The following is a 15,584-nucleotide window of genomic DNA, read 5'->3' on the forward strand; positions in this document are numbered from 1 at the left end:
TTATGCAAATTTGATTTATGTGCTGTTCTCTGGGAACGCATGTACAGCATAAATCGACGGAAACCTGTACTGCAGCTAAAGGAAACAGGAAGATGCTTATGTAAGTCCTGTAACTGGTTTCCTGAAAGTGAACACAGAGCAGACATGAAGCCAGTTCATTAAAAGGCCCTAGTGAAAAGTCATGGAATATTTTTTTCATGAGTTGCCCAGCTCTAAAATCCTTGGACATCTTGAGTAAAATGAGGACAGAAGGCAGCAGTATTGCAGCATTCTTTAGAACCCAAAAGCCCCTTGGAGTTATGTTGAGAGCAACAAATGAACAACAAAACTATTTAAATAATGGTAAGTTGCATGTATGTAAAATAAAAGATAAAAAGCAAAAAGAATACGCACTGCAATAAAAGCTATAAATAGGTTCATATGTTTATTTTCAATTTTAAAAGAGATTTAGATTTAGGCTCAGAGTAAAAATATGACAGCTTAGCTCTATCTTTAGCATTCTGAATAAAGATTTGCAAATAAAGAATCTCATATATGTAGATTCATGGGGTTTATTTCTGTTTCACTCCCACTAAGGTAAATTGGGAGTAACTTGAGTCACTACATTTTAAACAGCATAAAATGGATGTGAAGTTTGAATTAGGCCATGGATTTTTTGAAAGAGAAAAAGGGAGTATTGAAAATGTAACCAAATTAGTCAGATGCCAGTGTTATGAGAGTTGCGTGTTGTAGCATCAGTATGTGCATGTGACTATACAGTAATTATCTGTATTGCTGTCAGGGATTGGCACCCTATTGTACTGTACGCTGCACAAAAACAATAAAATCAGTCACATCTTCAGAAAACTTACAATCTAAGAATCAGGCAAAACATAAGTGCAGGCAAATAGAGAAGCACGAACTCATATCCTAGTAGCTGGAGATTTTTATTTAGCTAGGGTCAAATTTGTTTTTTTTTATTTAGTTAGGCTAGGTAAGATCATTCATAAACTCATAGGCTCTAAAAAGCTATGGGGAGTCTGAATCTTCAGTCCCAGTCCCCTCTATCCCTCTATTTTGGTGAGATGGAAGGCTGAGGGATAGAGGAAACTGGGCTGAAGAGCCCAGACCTAGCGGGGCCCTTGCGTGCAGATCAGCAGGGAAAGGAATCCAGTGGCTGCACAGTCTGGCAGGCTGTTACTCACATGAAGATTGCTCACCTTGTTCTCCTTTCCTCCCCTTTGTGTGTGGGGAGGTGAGGGGGATAGAGCACTATGGGATTCTGGAGGATCCCCTGTCCCTATATACAAGCAACAGAAACTGAAATGCTCCAAAACAGCACCTTATATCAAGAGATACTGTTTCAAAACACTTCAGGTCTTTTTGGAACATTTTAAAGGGCCTACATGTTGTCCAGCCAGCCCTCTGAAACATTTCAAAGGCATTTCAATTAACTTCTGTCAATAACCTATATGTTCCATGGCACTGGACTTGGAATTCCAGTTGAGTGCTTGACTTTGGTCCCAAATTCACATGGATTTGGAGGAAATTGAGATTGTCTCAGATTTCTGTGAATTAGAGCAACAGTTAGCTGCCAGCTACCTGTTATTGCTTTTATAAAAAATATGGATGAATGCATCTCTAGCTAACCACACTGCAATTGGTGAAATTACAGAAGGAATACTTCTGTAGTCACATGTCACTTTATGATCTTTCCTTAGATTAAATTGAAGAGATTTAAAGCTTCATGGTTTATTCTTCTTGTCTGGAAAAAAAAATCTTCTTCGCTTATCCACCTGCCAACAGAAAAGGGAAAGAGATATTAGAGAGATGAAAAGAAGTCGTTCCCAAGCTACTGACAGCACAAGCTTTTTATATATCACTAATACTTGAAAACTAAAAAGTCAGTGATTTCAACAAATCGCCTCCAGGTGTTGAACCTTTTCAGTGGATTTTACTGTATTTAACCACCAAAACCACAGTTAGGAATGACAATAAACTAAACCCCATCTGGGCCCCTCAATCCTGCACATGTTCCATATATTACAGTTATTAGTACACTCCCCAGAGAAGTTTTATATGTTCACACCAAAGTTTACCAGCACTCTTGGAAGAACATTCCAGAAACTGCTGCATCTCCCTGCCAAAAAGTCTTGTTTTTCATGCCATGTGGTGATTACTCTTTTTTATCTTGCATGTAACAGAGAGAACTTATAGCAGTAGGATAAATTTGCAAACAATTATTTTGGTTAATAAGACCCCCTGCCTTTTTTTCTTTTGGCATCAAGGCCATTGGTTTTTTGTGTGCTCACATTGTACCTGCTTAGAGCACTAAGACTGTAATAGGAATTTGCCAAAATACCTTAGGATCTGACCCTTTTGAATAATGATGAATGGTGGATAACAGATGTTAAAAGTAAAATCAAACTGTACCTTCAGGTTTGATTTTGCTTCTGCTCCCTTTACTTTGTCCATGGAAATTAGCTCATATGTGTGATTAGTACCAGGAACTTGCTTTGCAGATGAACCTTTGAGACAATGCTCAGGGGTCTTTTCATATGAATTATCAATACGGTTCTCTGTTCTGAGGGATCTTATGTTCAAAGTAGACACCTGATCATAAGCAACATCAGCTTGTATTAAACGAGACTTGGAAATTTTCTCTGAAGGTAGGTCATCGCTGGATGACCTTGACCAGCCAACAGGAATCTGTTCATAAGTACTGTTTAGATTACCAAAGCCAGAAGCAAAAATGGTAGAGGATTTCACCTTATCAGTCTGTCCACATGTGATGTGTGTCAGGGAATTAGAGATCTTCTCTTGTGATTGCCCTTTGTTGAAGTGTAGAGAGGTTGCATATAGTTGTTCAGAAGCTTGGGACTCCATGGAGGTTCTAGCTTTATTGGGTAACTTAGACAACATTGAAGCAGGAGCACTTAATGTCAACTTTGTTTCTGAAGGAAGTGATAGAGGAAAATGCAGGGAAAAGATACCTTGACCTTGGGTAAGTGAAGAATGGCATTTGTCTTGTTCTAGGTTAACCTCGGAATACACGGTGTCTTGTGGGGATGGCTTTGTCAGGTCAACTTGTTTACTGTAAAAATGTTCAGTTTGTTTAGTGAGAGCATACACAGTACTTATTTTTTTGCCATAAGTGTAGCTTGGTTGATCTAGTTCTCCTGGTTTGTGCTGGGGTTCCCCTTGTGCTGAACAGCCTGGATTCTCACTGAGGACTTTGTCAGTGGCAGAGTGTGTCTCCAAACCATGGTTCCTGTCACTTAAGAGGTGTTTGTTCAGCACTGCATATACCGTAGTTCCTTGATCATCTAAGTCATGTTTGAGTATCTCAGGCATAAGCAAGCTGCTCCTATCCGGCAGTGGTGGGGCCATGTCTAAATCCTGACACGAAGGAAAGGAAGGAGAGTGATGGGATTATTATCCATCAATGGCATATGTAAAATACAATACATTCACAAAGTGTGTGATAAACTGTGGCTTTGGCAGGCAATGGAATCAGAGCATTTTACAAATCTTGTTGCTTTAATTTGATATTAATTCTTGTGAAGGTAGTGTGGAATTTGGCCTGATTAACAATAAAGCAGCAGTGGAGACTGTCAGAGCAATGGAGGGGCATTAATGTTAAAGGAGTATGTCTTGCTAAATCTTCTATAATGTTGTGAAAACCTCCATCAAAAAGCCTTGGAAATTCAACAAGAACTCTTTAGAAGCTTTCGGCAATATTTCATGGAAAAGAAGTTTGTTTGGCCTTTGATACAGGTAATAGAATAATGCACTGTGAAAATCTACAGAACTCAATGCTCTGTACACATACATTACAAAGTAATCTATAAGTTTTTTCAAGTCCATCTGTGTTTATAGTTTCCTGTAACCTTTCTTAAAAGACTATGGGATATTTACTAATAGAATGAAATCCAAATTCTTCTTTTACACAAAGTCAGTACAAGTGAAACTCTTCAATTCCACTTACTATCTACTCATGACATAGCACTTCACAGTTGTTAGTTAGCTACAACATGATCAGGTAGACAGCTGCAAGTGTTGTTATTCCCACTTTGCAGGTGAGGAGGCTGAGGGAGGGGAAAGGAAGTGGTTTGCTCAAGTCAACACAGCAAATTCATGCCAGACCCAGGTACTTAAGTATTATTTTGAGTGCAAGATCCCATTTATCTGAATCTCTAAATTTCACCCTTTGCTTGGTGGCAAGATGCGACTGTCTTCTTTGCTGCATCTGGTAAAGTCATGTTTAGCAGAAAATAATTCCAAAGATGAAATGTTAGAGCCAGTAAAAGGGGTATATTTGGTAGGCATGTTGGTTTGAGACAAAAAGAAATGCAAAACTCTAGAACTCTTGGTTCAGAGATGATACCTTTTATTAGACCAACTAAGAAATCACAAAAAATTATCTATTTCTGCAAGCTTTCAGTTTCACATGCCCTTTCTCAGGCTCAGGGAAAAGTAAAGATAGTAAAAAGTCTTTTTAAAAAGTCTTTTTACTACCTTTCATTTTCCTGAGCCTGAGGAAGGGCAAGTGTGCCTGAAAGCTTGCAGAATTTTTTTTTTTTTTTGTGATTTCTTAGTTGGTCTAATAAGAGAGGCAGTAAAACAAATTCAGCAACAGCGTAACATCCCCAGATTGGTACAGTACTTCCTGGAGCAGGACTGCACCAGATCACTGAGGTCCTAGTAGCACAAATCAGGTGCTGCCTGCTGCAGAGAAATCCCAGAAAGTGCCCAGCACTGAGCTATTCGTTACATTTTGCAAAAACCTACCTCATGACTGAAGTGTTTTTTCTCTCCTGACAAGTTTCTCTGCTGTTCCTGAAGTGTTTTCTTTGATCGTAGAGGTAAGCTTGAGAGTTTTTCATCCTGAGCAGAACTGCTGGGGGTACCCTTCTTTGGCACAGTGGTTGGTGAACTACCAGACATTTGCTTTATCAGCAATGGTTTCACTGTTCCACTGTTTGATTTACTTTGCTTTGAAGAAGTTTGCTGGTCCAAAGAGATTTCATCATATATACTTTTCTCTAGTCTCTGTGGAAAGAATGAACATTCTTACTAAAACACCTTTCTTGACTACTATGATAACTGTCATGTTCATTTCTTTTCTTTATCAAATAGCATGGCCACTTCATGATTTACTAATGAGATAAACTAATTCTGTTAGAAAGATATTTAGTTTAATAATTCATTCTGCAAAAGTACTGTTTGTTGTATAGCTCTCCCTCTGGAGTGGTAGGATAACAGTAAATGGGGAGCAACATCCATTGGCAAAATGAGAGGGTAAAAAGAAATGCAGGTATCTCTGTTTCTTTTTCATATTTCTAATTGCCCATATGTTTCCTGATAGGCTGCTAATAATAGATATTGCATCAGAGCAAGAGAGCTTGTATATACCAATTGCATTCTTCTACTGAACTATTACAGACCTCTAACACAATCCCATATGTTTACATAATAACAGTTGCTCGATGAATCCTTCCCTTTATAACAGCATCTAAATGTAAATATCTGTTATCTGTACATCAAATAATTCCTCAAAAGTCTTCAGTGAGTCCTTGTCTTTTCACAATCATCTAGGAAAGCCTTAAAATACTAGTATTTACTGTAAACTAATGTCTGTTGTCAGCTCTTACTGCTTAGAAATCTCAAATCTAGCAATGATAGCTCCAGACTTCAAGATCTCTTGCTTTGATGAGGCTGTCCTCCTTATATACAGTATGTGTAACCCACCAAATTGGGTGTATTATGTCTTCCACTGTGCCCAATCCACAGAGGATGTGCATCTCCTACAGCAGTGGTTTTCAACCATTTTATCATTTGCAGACCCCTAAAAAATGTTGAATGGAGGTGCAGACCCCTATGAATTGTATGCATGAGTATTCACATACTTTTGATCAATTATAGTTATCTTTCGCAGACCCATTAGACATAGTCTGTGGACTCCCAGGGGTCAGTGGGCCAGAAGCTAAAAACCGATGTCTTACAGCTTCCATGTACCCAGACTGGCTCTTAGAGAAAGGTGCATAGACTTATGCTTGTAGCTCGAGTTCTGTAGCACTGGCCACAGTGAAAATCCTCATCCCCACTTCTGCAAGTTCACTTTTTCTGCTGATTGGCAGATCTCTGTGATTTCTTCTAAAGTTAGTTGGTGTTGGCTGAAAGCTGCAGCTCTATGAACTGTCTTCTATAGTTTGAGTTTCCACCTTTCAGTCTGGAAGGTGATCCCTTTAACTTCTACATCACACTCCCATCCTTACAGACCAGCAGTTGCTCCTGACATTGGGAACCCATCTCTTGCTTCCTTGGGTAGAAACAGACATAGAAACTAGTACTTTTATCCTCAGGCCAAGGCAACAGAACAAATTTGTCAGTAAATTTAATCCCATTATTCTATCAAGAACTGATTGAGTTCTGAAGAGCTTAACGTACCTCAGTGCAAGCTGTTATGAGATTCTCTCCAAAAGGCTCAATTTCTGAAGTCCGGTAATATTCTATCAGGTCTGCAAGACTTTCATGGGTGCAAGTATCTCCAGACACTACATAATGTCCATTCCGTAAATAATTAATTACAAAATGCCGGCATCGATCTTTACCTCTGTAATTGAAAGCGAAGGTTTAGACCTCTCAACTGGAAACACAACAAATGGGTTGAGAAGACAGCTTGTTTTTTTGCATTCATTGTTCACATTTCCAGATTTTAGTCCTTATTACATTTTATCTAAAATACAGTAAAAGTTCTGTTAACTGGCATCTTACAAGCTAGCATGTTCCACTAACCAGCATGCCAGCTTGTAAGATAAAGTGAAACAAGAAGTGCCCACTGTGGCACTTCTGGTTTCTCCAAGCCCCCACGGCCCTGGCAAAGCAGCCCGCGCTGCCGAGCCCCCACAGCCTGGGGGCATAACAGACTGTGCAGGGCCTGCCTCCCTGTCCCACGCGGCCTACAGGGCCTGTGGGGTAGGCAGCAATGCGATGGGAAGGGCGGAGGGATGCCCCCAGACATGGTGGGAGAAGCAGCAGCCAGGACTGCTCAATTAACCGGCATATTTTGTATCTGGAATCCCCCACTCCTGGGGGATGCCAGATAACAGCTTTTACCGTACCGAAGTGGAAGAGATTATGAATAAAAGGGGCTGATTTGGCCCATCTTTCTGCAGACAGCTTCAAACCTGGAATTCCAAATCTTGAGTACTATTTTTGAAGCTTTGATGTTCTTTTCTTTAATGCACATTTATTAATGCAACCTCCTACTTTTGAAAATCAAACTTTAAAAAAAGAAATCTCATCTATCAGGTGAAATCACAAAGACCTGTAGTTTAGGCCACCAGCAGGTCTGGAACCTTTAATACAGTAAAAGCTGTGTTAACCGTTACTTTATTAGCCAGAAAACTCTATTAACTGGCATCCGAGCGACGCAGCAAAAGTGAAACCAGAAGTACCACTTCCGGGGGACTTCCCATTTCACAGCCGTGAGCTGAGTTTTTCTTCGCCACTTTTTCAGCCCAAGGCAAAGCAGCCTGCCTGGGACCCCCCCTCCTTGTACCCCAGCACACTGACACCAGCGAGTGCACCAGATGGTGCACATTTGATTAACCGGCATCCCCAATTCCTGGGGGATGCTGGATAACAGAGCTCTTACTGTACCTACATTCATATTGATCTTTACCATTCAATTTATGCTGCATCAGGTGACAGTAGTAAGCTGTTATCTTTTACATGGACCAGCCACTAGGGGAAGTGAGAGACTTTGCCAGTGGGTCTCACTGATATTTGATGTTAGCAGAAAAATGTAAAAGCTCTAAAATAATAGATTCCACTTCCAGGGTCTGGAGGGGAGGGTAGACTAGTGATTACAAGTCTTTCTGTGCCTGCTCCCTCCAATTTCTAACCACTGCATCCCAAATGCTGTCCCTGATCCATTTTTCTTCTATGTAACTCATCCTGGCTCCTAACCCTCTCCTCCTACATAGTCCTCCAACTCCGTAGAATGTGATCTTATAATAGGAAGTGTGTGGTAACCTATGACACTCCCAGCTCTGACTAAAATAATTTAATGTTCTTTAAAACTGTAACCTATCCCTTGTAGCCCTTTCCTAGAAGTCTTTATCTAACACTCACCATCCCCCAGTTTTTATACTACCTATGTCATGTAAAGAGGTGGCAAATCCAGGACTCCTTACCAGGGAAAACTCCCATTCACTTTAACAAGGTATTGCAAACAAACACTAGAGTCCATATAGGCCCACTCAGTCAACACCTATAAAAAAGAAGGCTGAGAGGGGACTTGATAGCAGCTTACTGCTACATCAAGGGAATACATCAAGGGCTTGGTGAACAACTGTTCACCAGGGCACTCTTGAGGAAAACCAGGAATAATTGCCACAAAGACTCCAGTTGCCTTTCCTGCCTGATGTAGGGGGCTGGACCCGATGATCTTCTGAGGTCCCATCCAGCCTTACAGTCAATCTATGAATCACAAGCCACTTTTATATCTGCTGATTATGCCTTCTCTAACTTTCCAATATAGGCAACTGGCCACTCCTATCCAATTCTACACTCTGTGAACCAGCATACTTCGAAGACAATGGATATCCACCCTGTCATCTGTATAATATTATCCATAAAAACAAAAATCTTGCCTCTGGCCTCTGTGTTCCGACCAAAACTGTGACTCATTCCCAATACTGTTACTGATACTGTCCTTCCCCTGATACTCTGCTGGGGAGGAGGTTCTTCACTGCCACCCTGGCTGACCTGTTCGACCGGGCTTTACACTGAGCCCGCTGGGGGTTGGGATTACCACTACTGCTGGCTCGCTGGGTAACCCTTGTAAATCCAGCAGGCCAAAGCACTTAAGGAACCCATCCCTACCCTAGCCCCAGAATGATCAGTGGGGAAGGCAAGGGCCCCCAATGGGACACTTGCTTGCCTGTACACCAGTGCCAGGAGCTTGGGGAATAAACAAGAGGAACTGGTCCTCCTGCTAAACAAGAATAACTATGACCTCATAGGAATAACAGAGACCTGGTGGGACTCCACCTATGACTGGGCCACAGGTATAGATGGCTATACCCTGTACAGGCATGATTGTGCAGATAAAAGGGGTGGGGGTGTAGCCCTCTATGTCAAGGACAGCTACACATCCCTCCAAATTGACATTGGCACCCAGGAAAGATGACTGGAGTCTCTCTGGGTCAAAATATGTGGGAAACATGGTTCAGGGGACATCATGGTAGGAGTCTACTACAGATCTCCTAACCAGAAACGAGAGGTGGACCAGAAATTCGCCAGGGAACTGGCTGAGGCTGCATGCTTTCAGTGCATGGTTGTCATGGGAGACTTCAACTACCCAGACATATCATGGGAAGAGCATTCGGCCAAATTCAATGGGTCACAAAGCTTCCTCACATGTGTGGACAAGCTCTACCTGACTGTAAGTCTATGGGCTGATGAGAGGCAAAGCATTGTTGGACCTGTTATTGGCCAAAAGGGATGACATGGTCAGTGACCTAAGAATCGATGGAAAGTTGGGTGATAGTGACCATGAGCTGATCACCTTTACTATCCATTGCAAAGCTGGCAAGTCAGTCAGCAAAGCAGAAGTCCTTGACTTCAAGAAAGCTGACTTTGAGAATCTCAGGAGGTTCATTGTCGAGGCCCTAAGGGACCACGACTCAACAGACAGAGGAGTCCAAGAGGAGTGGTTGCTCCTCAAGGGAGCAATCCTGACAGCACAAGGGATAGCCATCCCATCTTGGAGGAAGGGTAGCAAAAGGGCGCAGCAACCCCCTTGGCTCAGCAGGGAACTTGAGGACCTCCTACGCCTCAAAAGAGAGACTTATAAGGGATGGAAGGTTGGAATTACCACCAAGGAAGATTACTCAGCACTAGTCTGTACCTGCAGGGAGTGTATCAGGAAAGCCAAGGCTGCAACCGAGCTCCATCTGGCTTCACGTATCAACGATAGCAAAGTCATTTTTCAGATATGTAGGGAGTCGGAAAAGAAGCAAGGGTTACATTGGACCCCTGCTGAACCAAATGGGACAGTTGATAACTGACACCCAGGAAAAGGACAACCTGCTTAATGGCTACTTTGTGTCAGTCTTTCATCAGTCCAATGGAACCGCCCTGCCTAGCAAGACGCGGGACACCCAGGGTGAGGGCATATTTATACCCAGCATTTACTAAAAGGATCACCTTGAGAGGCTGGACACCTTCAAGTCAGCTGGTTCTGACAGACCCTAGGGTACTCAAGGAGCTAGCAGGTGTCATAGCTCAACCATCGGCAAAAATATTCAAAAATTCGCGGCGCTCAGGTGAAGTACTTGAAGACTGAAAGAAGGCCAATGTGGTACCCATGTTCAAGAAAGGGTGGAAAGTAGATCCCGGGAATTACAGGCCAATCAGCTTGACCTCAATCCCCTGGTAAGATTCTCAAGGAAAATTATCAAGGAGACCCTTCTGGACAAGCTGGCTGAGGGCAACATGCTGAGGAATAGCTAGTATGGGTTTGTCGCGGGTAGGTCTTGCTTGACCAATCTCATCTCCTTCTATGACCAGGTGACATACCACCTGGACAAGGGAGAAGAGATTGATGTCATATACCTGGACTTTAAAAAAGCCTTTGATTTGGTGTCCCGTGACCTCCTCATGGAAAAATTGGCCAACTGTGGCCTCGGCTACAACATAGTCCAATGGCTGGAAAATTGGCTCTGAGGTCGGACCCAGAGAGTAGTGGTTGATAGCAGCAAGTCATTATGGTGCTCCGTAACCAGTGGTGTTCCCCAAGGATCTGTCCTTGAACCGGTTCTCTTTAACATCTTTATAAATGATGTGCACATTGGTGTCAAAAGTGCACTGGCTAAGTTTGCCAATGACACTAAAGTTTGGGGCATAGCGTCCACACCTGAGGACTGGCTAGTGATCTATGCTGACTTGAATAATCTTAGTAAGCAGTCAGTCACAAACCTGATGACATTCAATACTGATAAATGCAAGGTACTCCACTTTGGAAGAAAACCCGCGGCATACTTATCGGCTCAGCAGAGCTACACTTGCTAGAACCACTGCTGAAAGAGACTTGGGGGTCATGATTGACTATAAGATGAACATGAGCCACCAATGTGATGTCACAGCTGGTAAAGCAAACAAAACCCTGGCTTGCATCTATAGATGCTTCTCAAGTAAATCTCAGGATGTTATCCTTCCGCTGTACTCGGCCTTGGTGAGGCCACAGCTAGAGTACTGCATCCAGTTCTGGGCTCCGCAATTCAAGAAAGATGTTGAGAAACTTGAGAGAGTCCAGAGGAGAGCTACGCGCATGATCAGAGGGCAAGAGAATATGTCCCATGAAGAGAGGCTGAGAGCCATGGGACTCTTCAGTATGGAAAAGTGCAGGCTGAGGGAGGACCTGGTGGCAACCTATAAGTACACAAGGGTTGTGCATCAAGATCTGGGAGCATGTCTGTTCACCAAAGCACCTCAAGGAAAAACAGGGACCAATGGTCATAAACTCCTACAAGACCGTTTTATAGTTTCATAGTTGGTAGGGTCAGAAGGGACCTGAGCAGATCATCAAGTCCAACCCCCTGCCATGGCAGGAAAGAGTACTGGGGTCAAACGACCCCAGCAAGGTGATTGTCAAGCCTTGTCTTAGAGATCCCCAGGGTAGGAGCCTGCACCACTTCTCTTGGAAGTTGGTTCCAGATCCTAGCTGCCCTGACAGTGAAGTAGCACCTCCTGATGTCTAATCTGAATTTACCCTCTGCCAGCTTGTGACTGTTATTTCTAGTCACTCCTGTTAGTGTTTGGAGAACAGGGACTCCCCCAGTGCCTGCTGGTCCCTTCCTGACTAGTTTGTAACAGGCTACTAGATCCCCGCTCAGCCTTCTCTTGTGGAGGCTGAACAGGTTCAGGTCCTGTAGCCTCTCTCATAAGGCCTGCCTTGCTCCCCCTGATCATGCAAGTGGCCCTCCTCTGGACCCTCTCCATTTTGTCCGTTGTCCACATCCCTCTTGAAGTGCGGTGCCCAGAACTGGATGCAGTACTCTAGCTGCAGCCTGACCAGTGCCGCATAGAGGGGAAGGATCACCTCCTTGGACCTGATCGAGATGCATCTGTGGATCCATGATATGGTTGGCCTTCCTGACTCCATCCCCACACTGCTGGCCCATGTTCAACTTGGCATCAATGATGACTCCAAGATCCTTTTCTGCCTCTGCACTGATGAGAAGAGAGCTCCCCAGCCCGTAGGTATGCTGCTGGTTCTTCCTCCCTAGGTGCATCACCTTGCACTTGTCAGTGTTTAATCCCATCCTATTCTCGTCCGCCCACCCCTGTAACCTATCTAGGTCTAATTGTAGCCTATTCCTTCCTTCTAGCATGCCCACATCCTCTCACATCTTAGTGTCATCAGCAAATTTGAACAGGGTGCTTTTTACCCCTTCGTCCAAGTCACTGATGAAGAAGTTGAACAGTGTGGGCCCGAGGACCGAGCCCTGTGGAACCCCACTGCCCACATCCCTCCAGGTCGAAAATGACCCAAGAAAAAATGTCTTTACTGTCCGAGCCCCCAAGACCTGGAATAGACTCCCTCCAGAGGTGGGGCAGGCACCTACTCTGGACTTTTTTCAAGAAACGCTTGGATGCTTATCTTGCCGGGATCCTTTGACCCTAGCTGACTTGCTGCCCCTGGGGCAGGGGGCTGGACTTGATGATCTCCGAGATCCCTTCCAGCCCTAACGTCTATGAATCTTGTTCTCTTCCTGCAGCCCAGAAATGCATCTTCCCAATCTGCCCTGCCTACCGTCCCTATACATGCTGGAAACACTGCTGTACTTATTCAATCTTCTGATAAGATTCACACATGCTGCTCTCATTCTACAGACCTGGAACGAATTTGTCCCACATCCTCTATGGCCATTAGCTATGGCGCCAAGAAAACTTCCTTGACAAACCGTATAAGGACATTCTCCCACAGAAGAAATGAGAAATTCCAGTTCTTTTTCTAAATTTTCTCATTCTCACACATTTGCTTTTAGGATAATTATTGCTTTTTAATAATCTTGTAAAGAAGCATGCATTACTTTACACCTCTAACTCACTTTATACCTCTAACTCTAGCCAAAGAAAGTTTTTGGTTTTGGTATGGTCCCAGAAGTGAAATATAAAGGCCCAATTCAGAGTCCTTTGACTTAAAGTTGTAAGCTACATTCAATTTTTCTGCCCCATCAGCCTGAATGCACAATCAAGCACCATTACCTTTCTACCATATAACTTATTGCCTCTAAATTAGACCCAATGACCTAGAAAAGTCAGCACATCATAAGAAAGTTCAAAAAAATCACCCAATTGCCAGCTATTGAGTAAACTACTGAAACTTTCTGGTAAGTAGCAGTATGAGGTTTAACACCAACCTTTTAAATGAGAAGCAGTGTGAATTCATGGTAAGTCTAACAAAGAAGAGGTGTGCTGCTGGAGCATGAAAAAAGGAGATGAAAATTCCCCTTAACATCCTAGTGGAAGCATAAAACAGTTTTGCATTTGACCATAGAAAGTCATGATGACTCTGCTCTACATCTATAGCGTAGAGCTTTTAAAGGTCAGCAGACTTATTTTGCATGTTCCTCTCACCTCTTGCTAGACTTATCAGATCAGCAGCCCCTGCTTGATAATCAGGTTTTCTGATGTGTTTTATTTTTTTAAATAGAATGATCAGTTTTAAATAAGCCTCAGTAGTTTTTCTCCTTATGTCCATACATATAGTGTAAGTGTTCTCAATTGGCTCCTTAGTGAATATAAAATTACAAAAGATAAGAGTCATTACTATAGACATAGGCAGATGGACAAAAATGATTTGGGGGTGCTGAGTGCATGCATACGCGCATGCATGCCTGCCCCAGCAGGTAAGTTTGTGGGGGAAGGGGCAGGGGCAGAGTGTGGCTGGGGCTTGGGGCTGGGGCAGAGGCAAGCTCTGCACAGCCAGGGCAGGTGTGGGATGGAGCTACAAGTGGCTTATCCAGGAGGCGCCTGGTGCAGGGAGGGGTTGGTGGCTCCCACTGCTGCACCCACTGCTGGAGGGCACGGGGGGAGGGGGGGTGCCCTGAATCTGTGCAAGGCAGAGTGGGCTGTGGCTGTGGCTAGGGCCAGAATGAGGGGACAGACAATACAGAGGCAGAAAGAGCAGGGAACAGAAAGCAGAACAGCAAGTCAGGCAGGGAGGGAAAAACAGAGTAGTGGATTGGTCAGGGAGCACAGGGCAAAGACCAGAAAGTATAAGAAGAAATCAAATAGAGGAAGGGGATTGGAATAGCACTCTAGGATGGTGTGGGGCTAACTTGTGGCATGCGTGCCAAAAGGCTTTGCCCCCATTGAGCTACGGGATACTATTAGTAAGAGCTGTCCTCACATTTTAAGGCAAAATTGATGCCAACATGGGTAAGGAAACAAACATAGAGGTAGAAAGGGCATGTTAATCACGATATGTAAAAACAGGAGCAAAATACCAATTTCCCAATCAGCAAGCAGCACCTTTTTATCTTCTGTGAAGTTCAGTCTTACCTATAGGACAGAATATACCCAATTGCTTTGTCACTTAATCTGATAAGAAAACAGCCAAGGTCCTTGTCTTTAAGTAGGTCTTCAGTCTGCCTGTAAGAATAGAGCAATTTACAGTGAATTTTTAAGTTGGTATCCAGTTCTTCCAGTGCAGCAATATTCCTAATAATTGCTCAGGACATAAAACGTACTGTCTCACTGCACTGAAAACACTTGAGCAAGTCAATAGCCATTACAATCATTTGTAGCATGAAAAATACCTTTCCTGTATTCCTTCTGCCATCACAAAACAAAAACTTTAATTTTTGTCTAGTTTTTTGCCAGAAAATTATTTGAGTTCCCCTACGTTGTTATAATTCATTTCCAAAATTGACACTGGGCATCTAGAGAATGTAAAATACAAGAAAAGCTGCTGAAAAAATGATTACATATTCAGGGGCTTCTGCTTCTTTGGAGCACATATTAATCTTTAACATTTAGGTGATAAAACAGTTACCTCACTGAATACCTGCTTCGTCCACATATAAAAGTCACTGGCAAGAGCATTAACTTTACAGTAACCAGACATTGCTAGTTTTTTTGCAAAGTAAGCTTAAATCTAATCATGAACCCTCTCATATTTCAGAAAACAGAAGCATTTAACTGAAATATTTATTTAATCTATTTTATGCTATGCTACATGACTATAGGATGTCTTACTTTCTTGTAATGAATCCATGGAACCATTCAGGTAAAGTACCATTCTGTAATAGTAGAGGAGCCTGTGTGTCCATAAACCACTTCGATGCTAGGTCTTTTAGCAGCTCAGAAGACTGGTTTTCAATTTCTGTGTTTGCTTCCCTTGCTAAAAGTAATTGCTGATGTTTGTTCTCCATCCTATCATGAAAATGAACCTGAAGCATTTGAAGGGAGAGACAGCAATTCAGCTGTGTAAAGTTCTACTATCATCTGTATTATGGGCAACATGAGATCTCATTTGCTTATTTTATGCCCTGCAATATGGTTCACCAGTTATATAAAAACAAATG

General features: G+C 42.9%; 1 protein-coding gene across 3 annotated transcripts in view; it reads right to left on the reverse strand.

Annotated features, from left to right (window-relative positions):
- Positions 1–418: 418 nt before the first annotated feature.
- SH2D7 (SH2 domain containing 7) overlaps positions 419–15,584 on the reverse strand; it is a 43,449-nt gene continuing 28,283 nt past the window's right edge. For 2 of the 3 annotated variants that reach the window (XM_090029259.1, XM_090029258.1), the window contains exons 3-8: positions 15,256–15,449; positions 14,560–14,649; positions 6,430–6,595; positions 4,771–5,031; positions 2,413–3,378; positions 419–1,775 (exon numbers count right to left, since the gene is read on the reverse strand). In XM_090029259.1, coding sequence (XP_089885385.1) covers positions 1,725–1,775; positions 2,413–3,378; positions 4,771–5,031; positions 6,430–6,595; positions 14,560–14,649; positions 15,256–15,431 — 1,710 coding nt within the window. In that variant the 5' untranslated portion in view covers positions 15,432–15,449 and the 3' untranslated portion in view covers positions 419–1,724. The remainder of the gene's footprint in view (positions 1,776–2,412; positions 3,379–4,770; positions 5,032–6,429; positions 6,596–14,559; positions 14,650–15,255; positions 15,450–15,584) is intronic. The other variant, XM_090029260.1, reaches the window with a different exon arrangement.

Source organism: Crocodylus siamensis, chromosome 15 (assembly GCF_052110815.1).
Source record: "Crocodylus siamensis isolate JL-2025a chromosome 15, ASM5211081v1, whole genome shotgun sequence".
Taxonomy (NCBI): domain Eukaryota; kingdom Metazoa; phylum Chordata; order Crocodylia; family Crocodylidae; genus Crocodylus; species Crocodylus siamensis.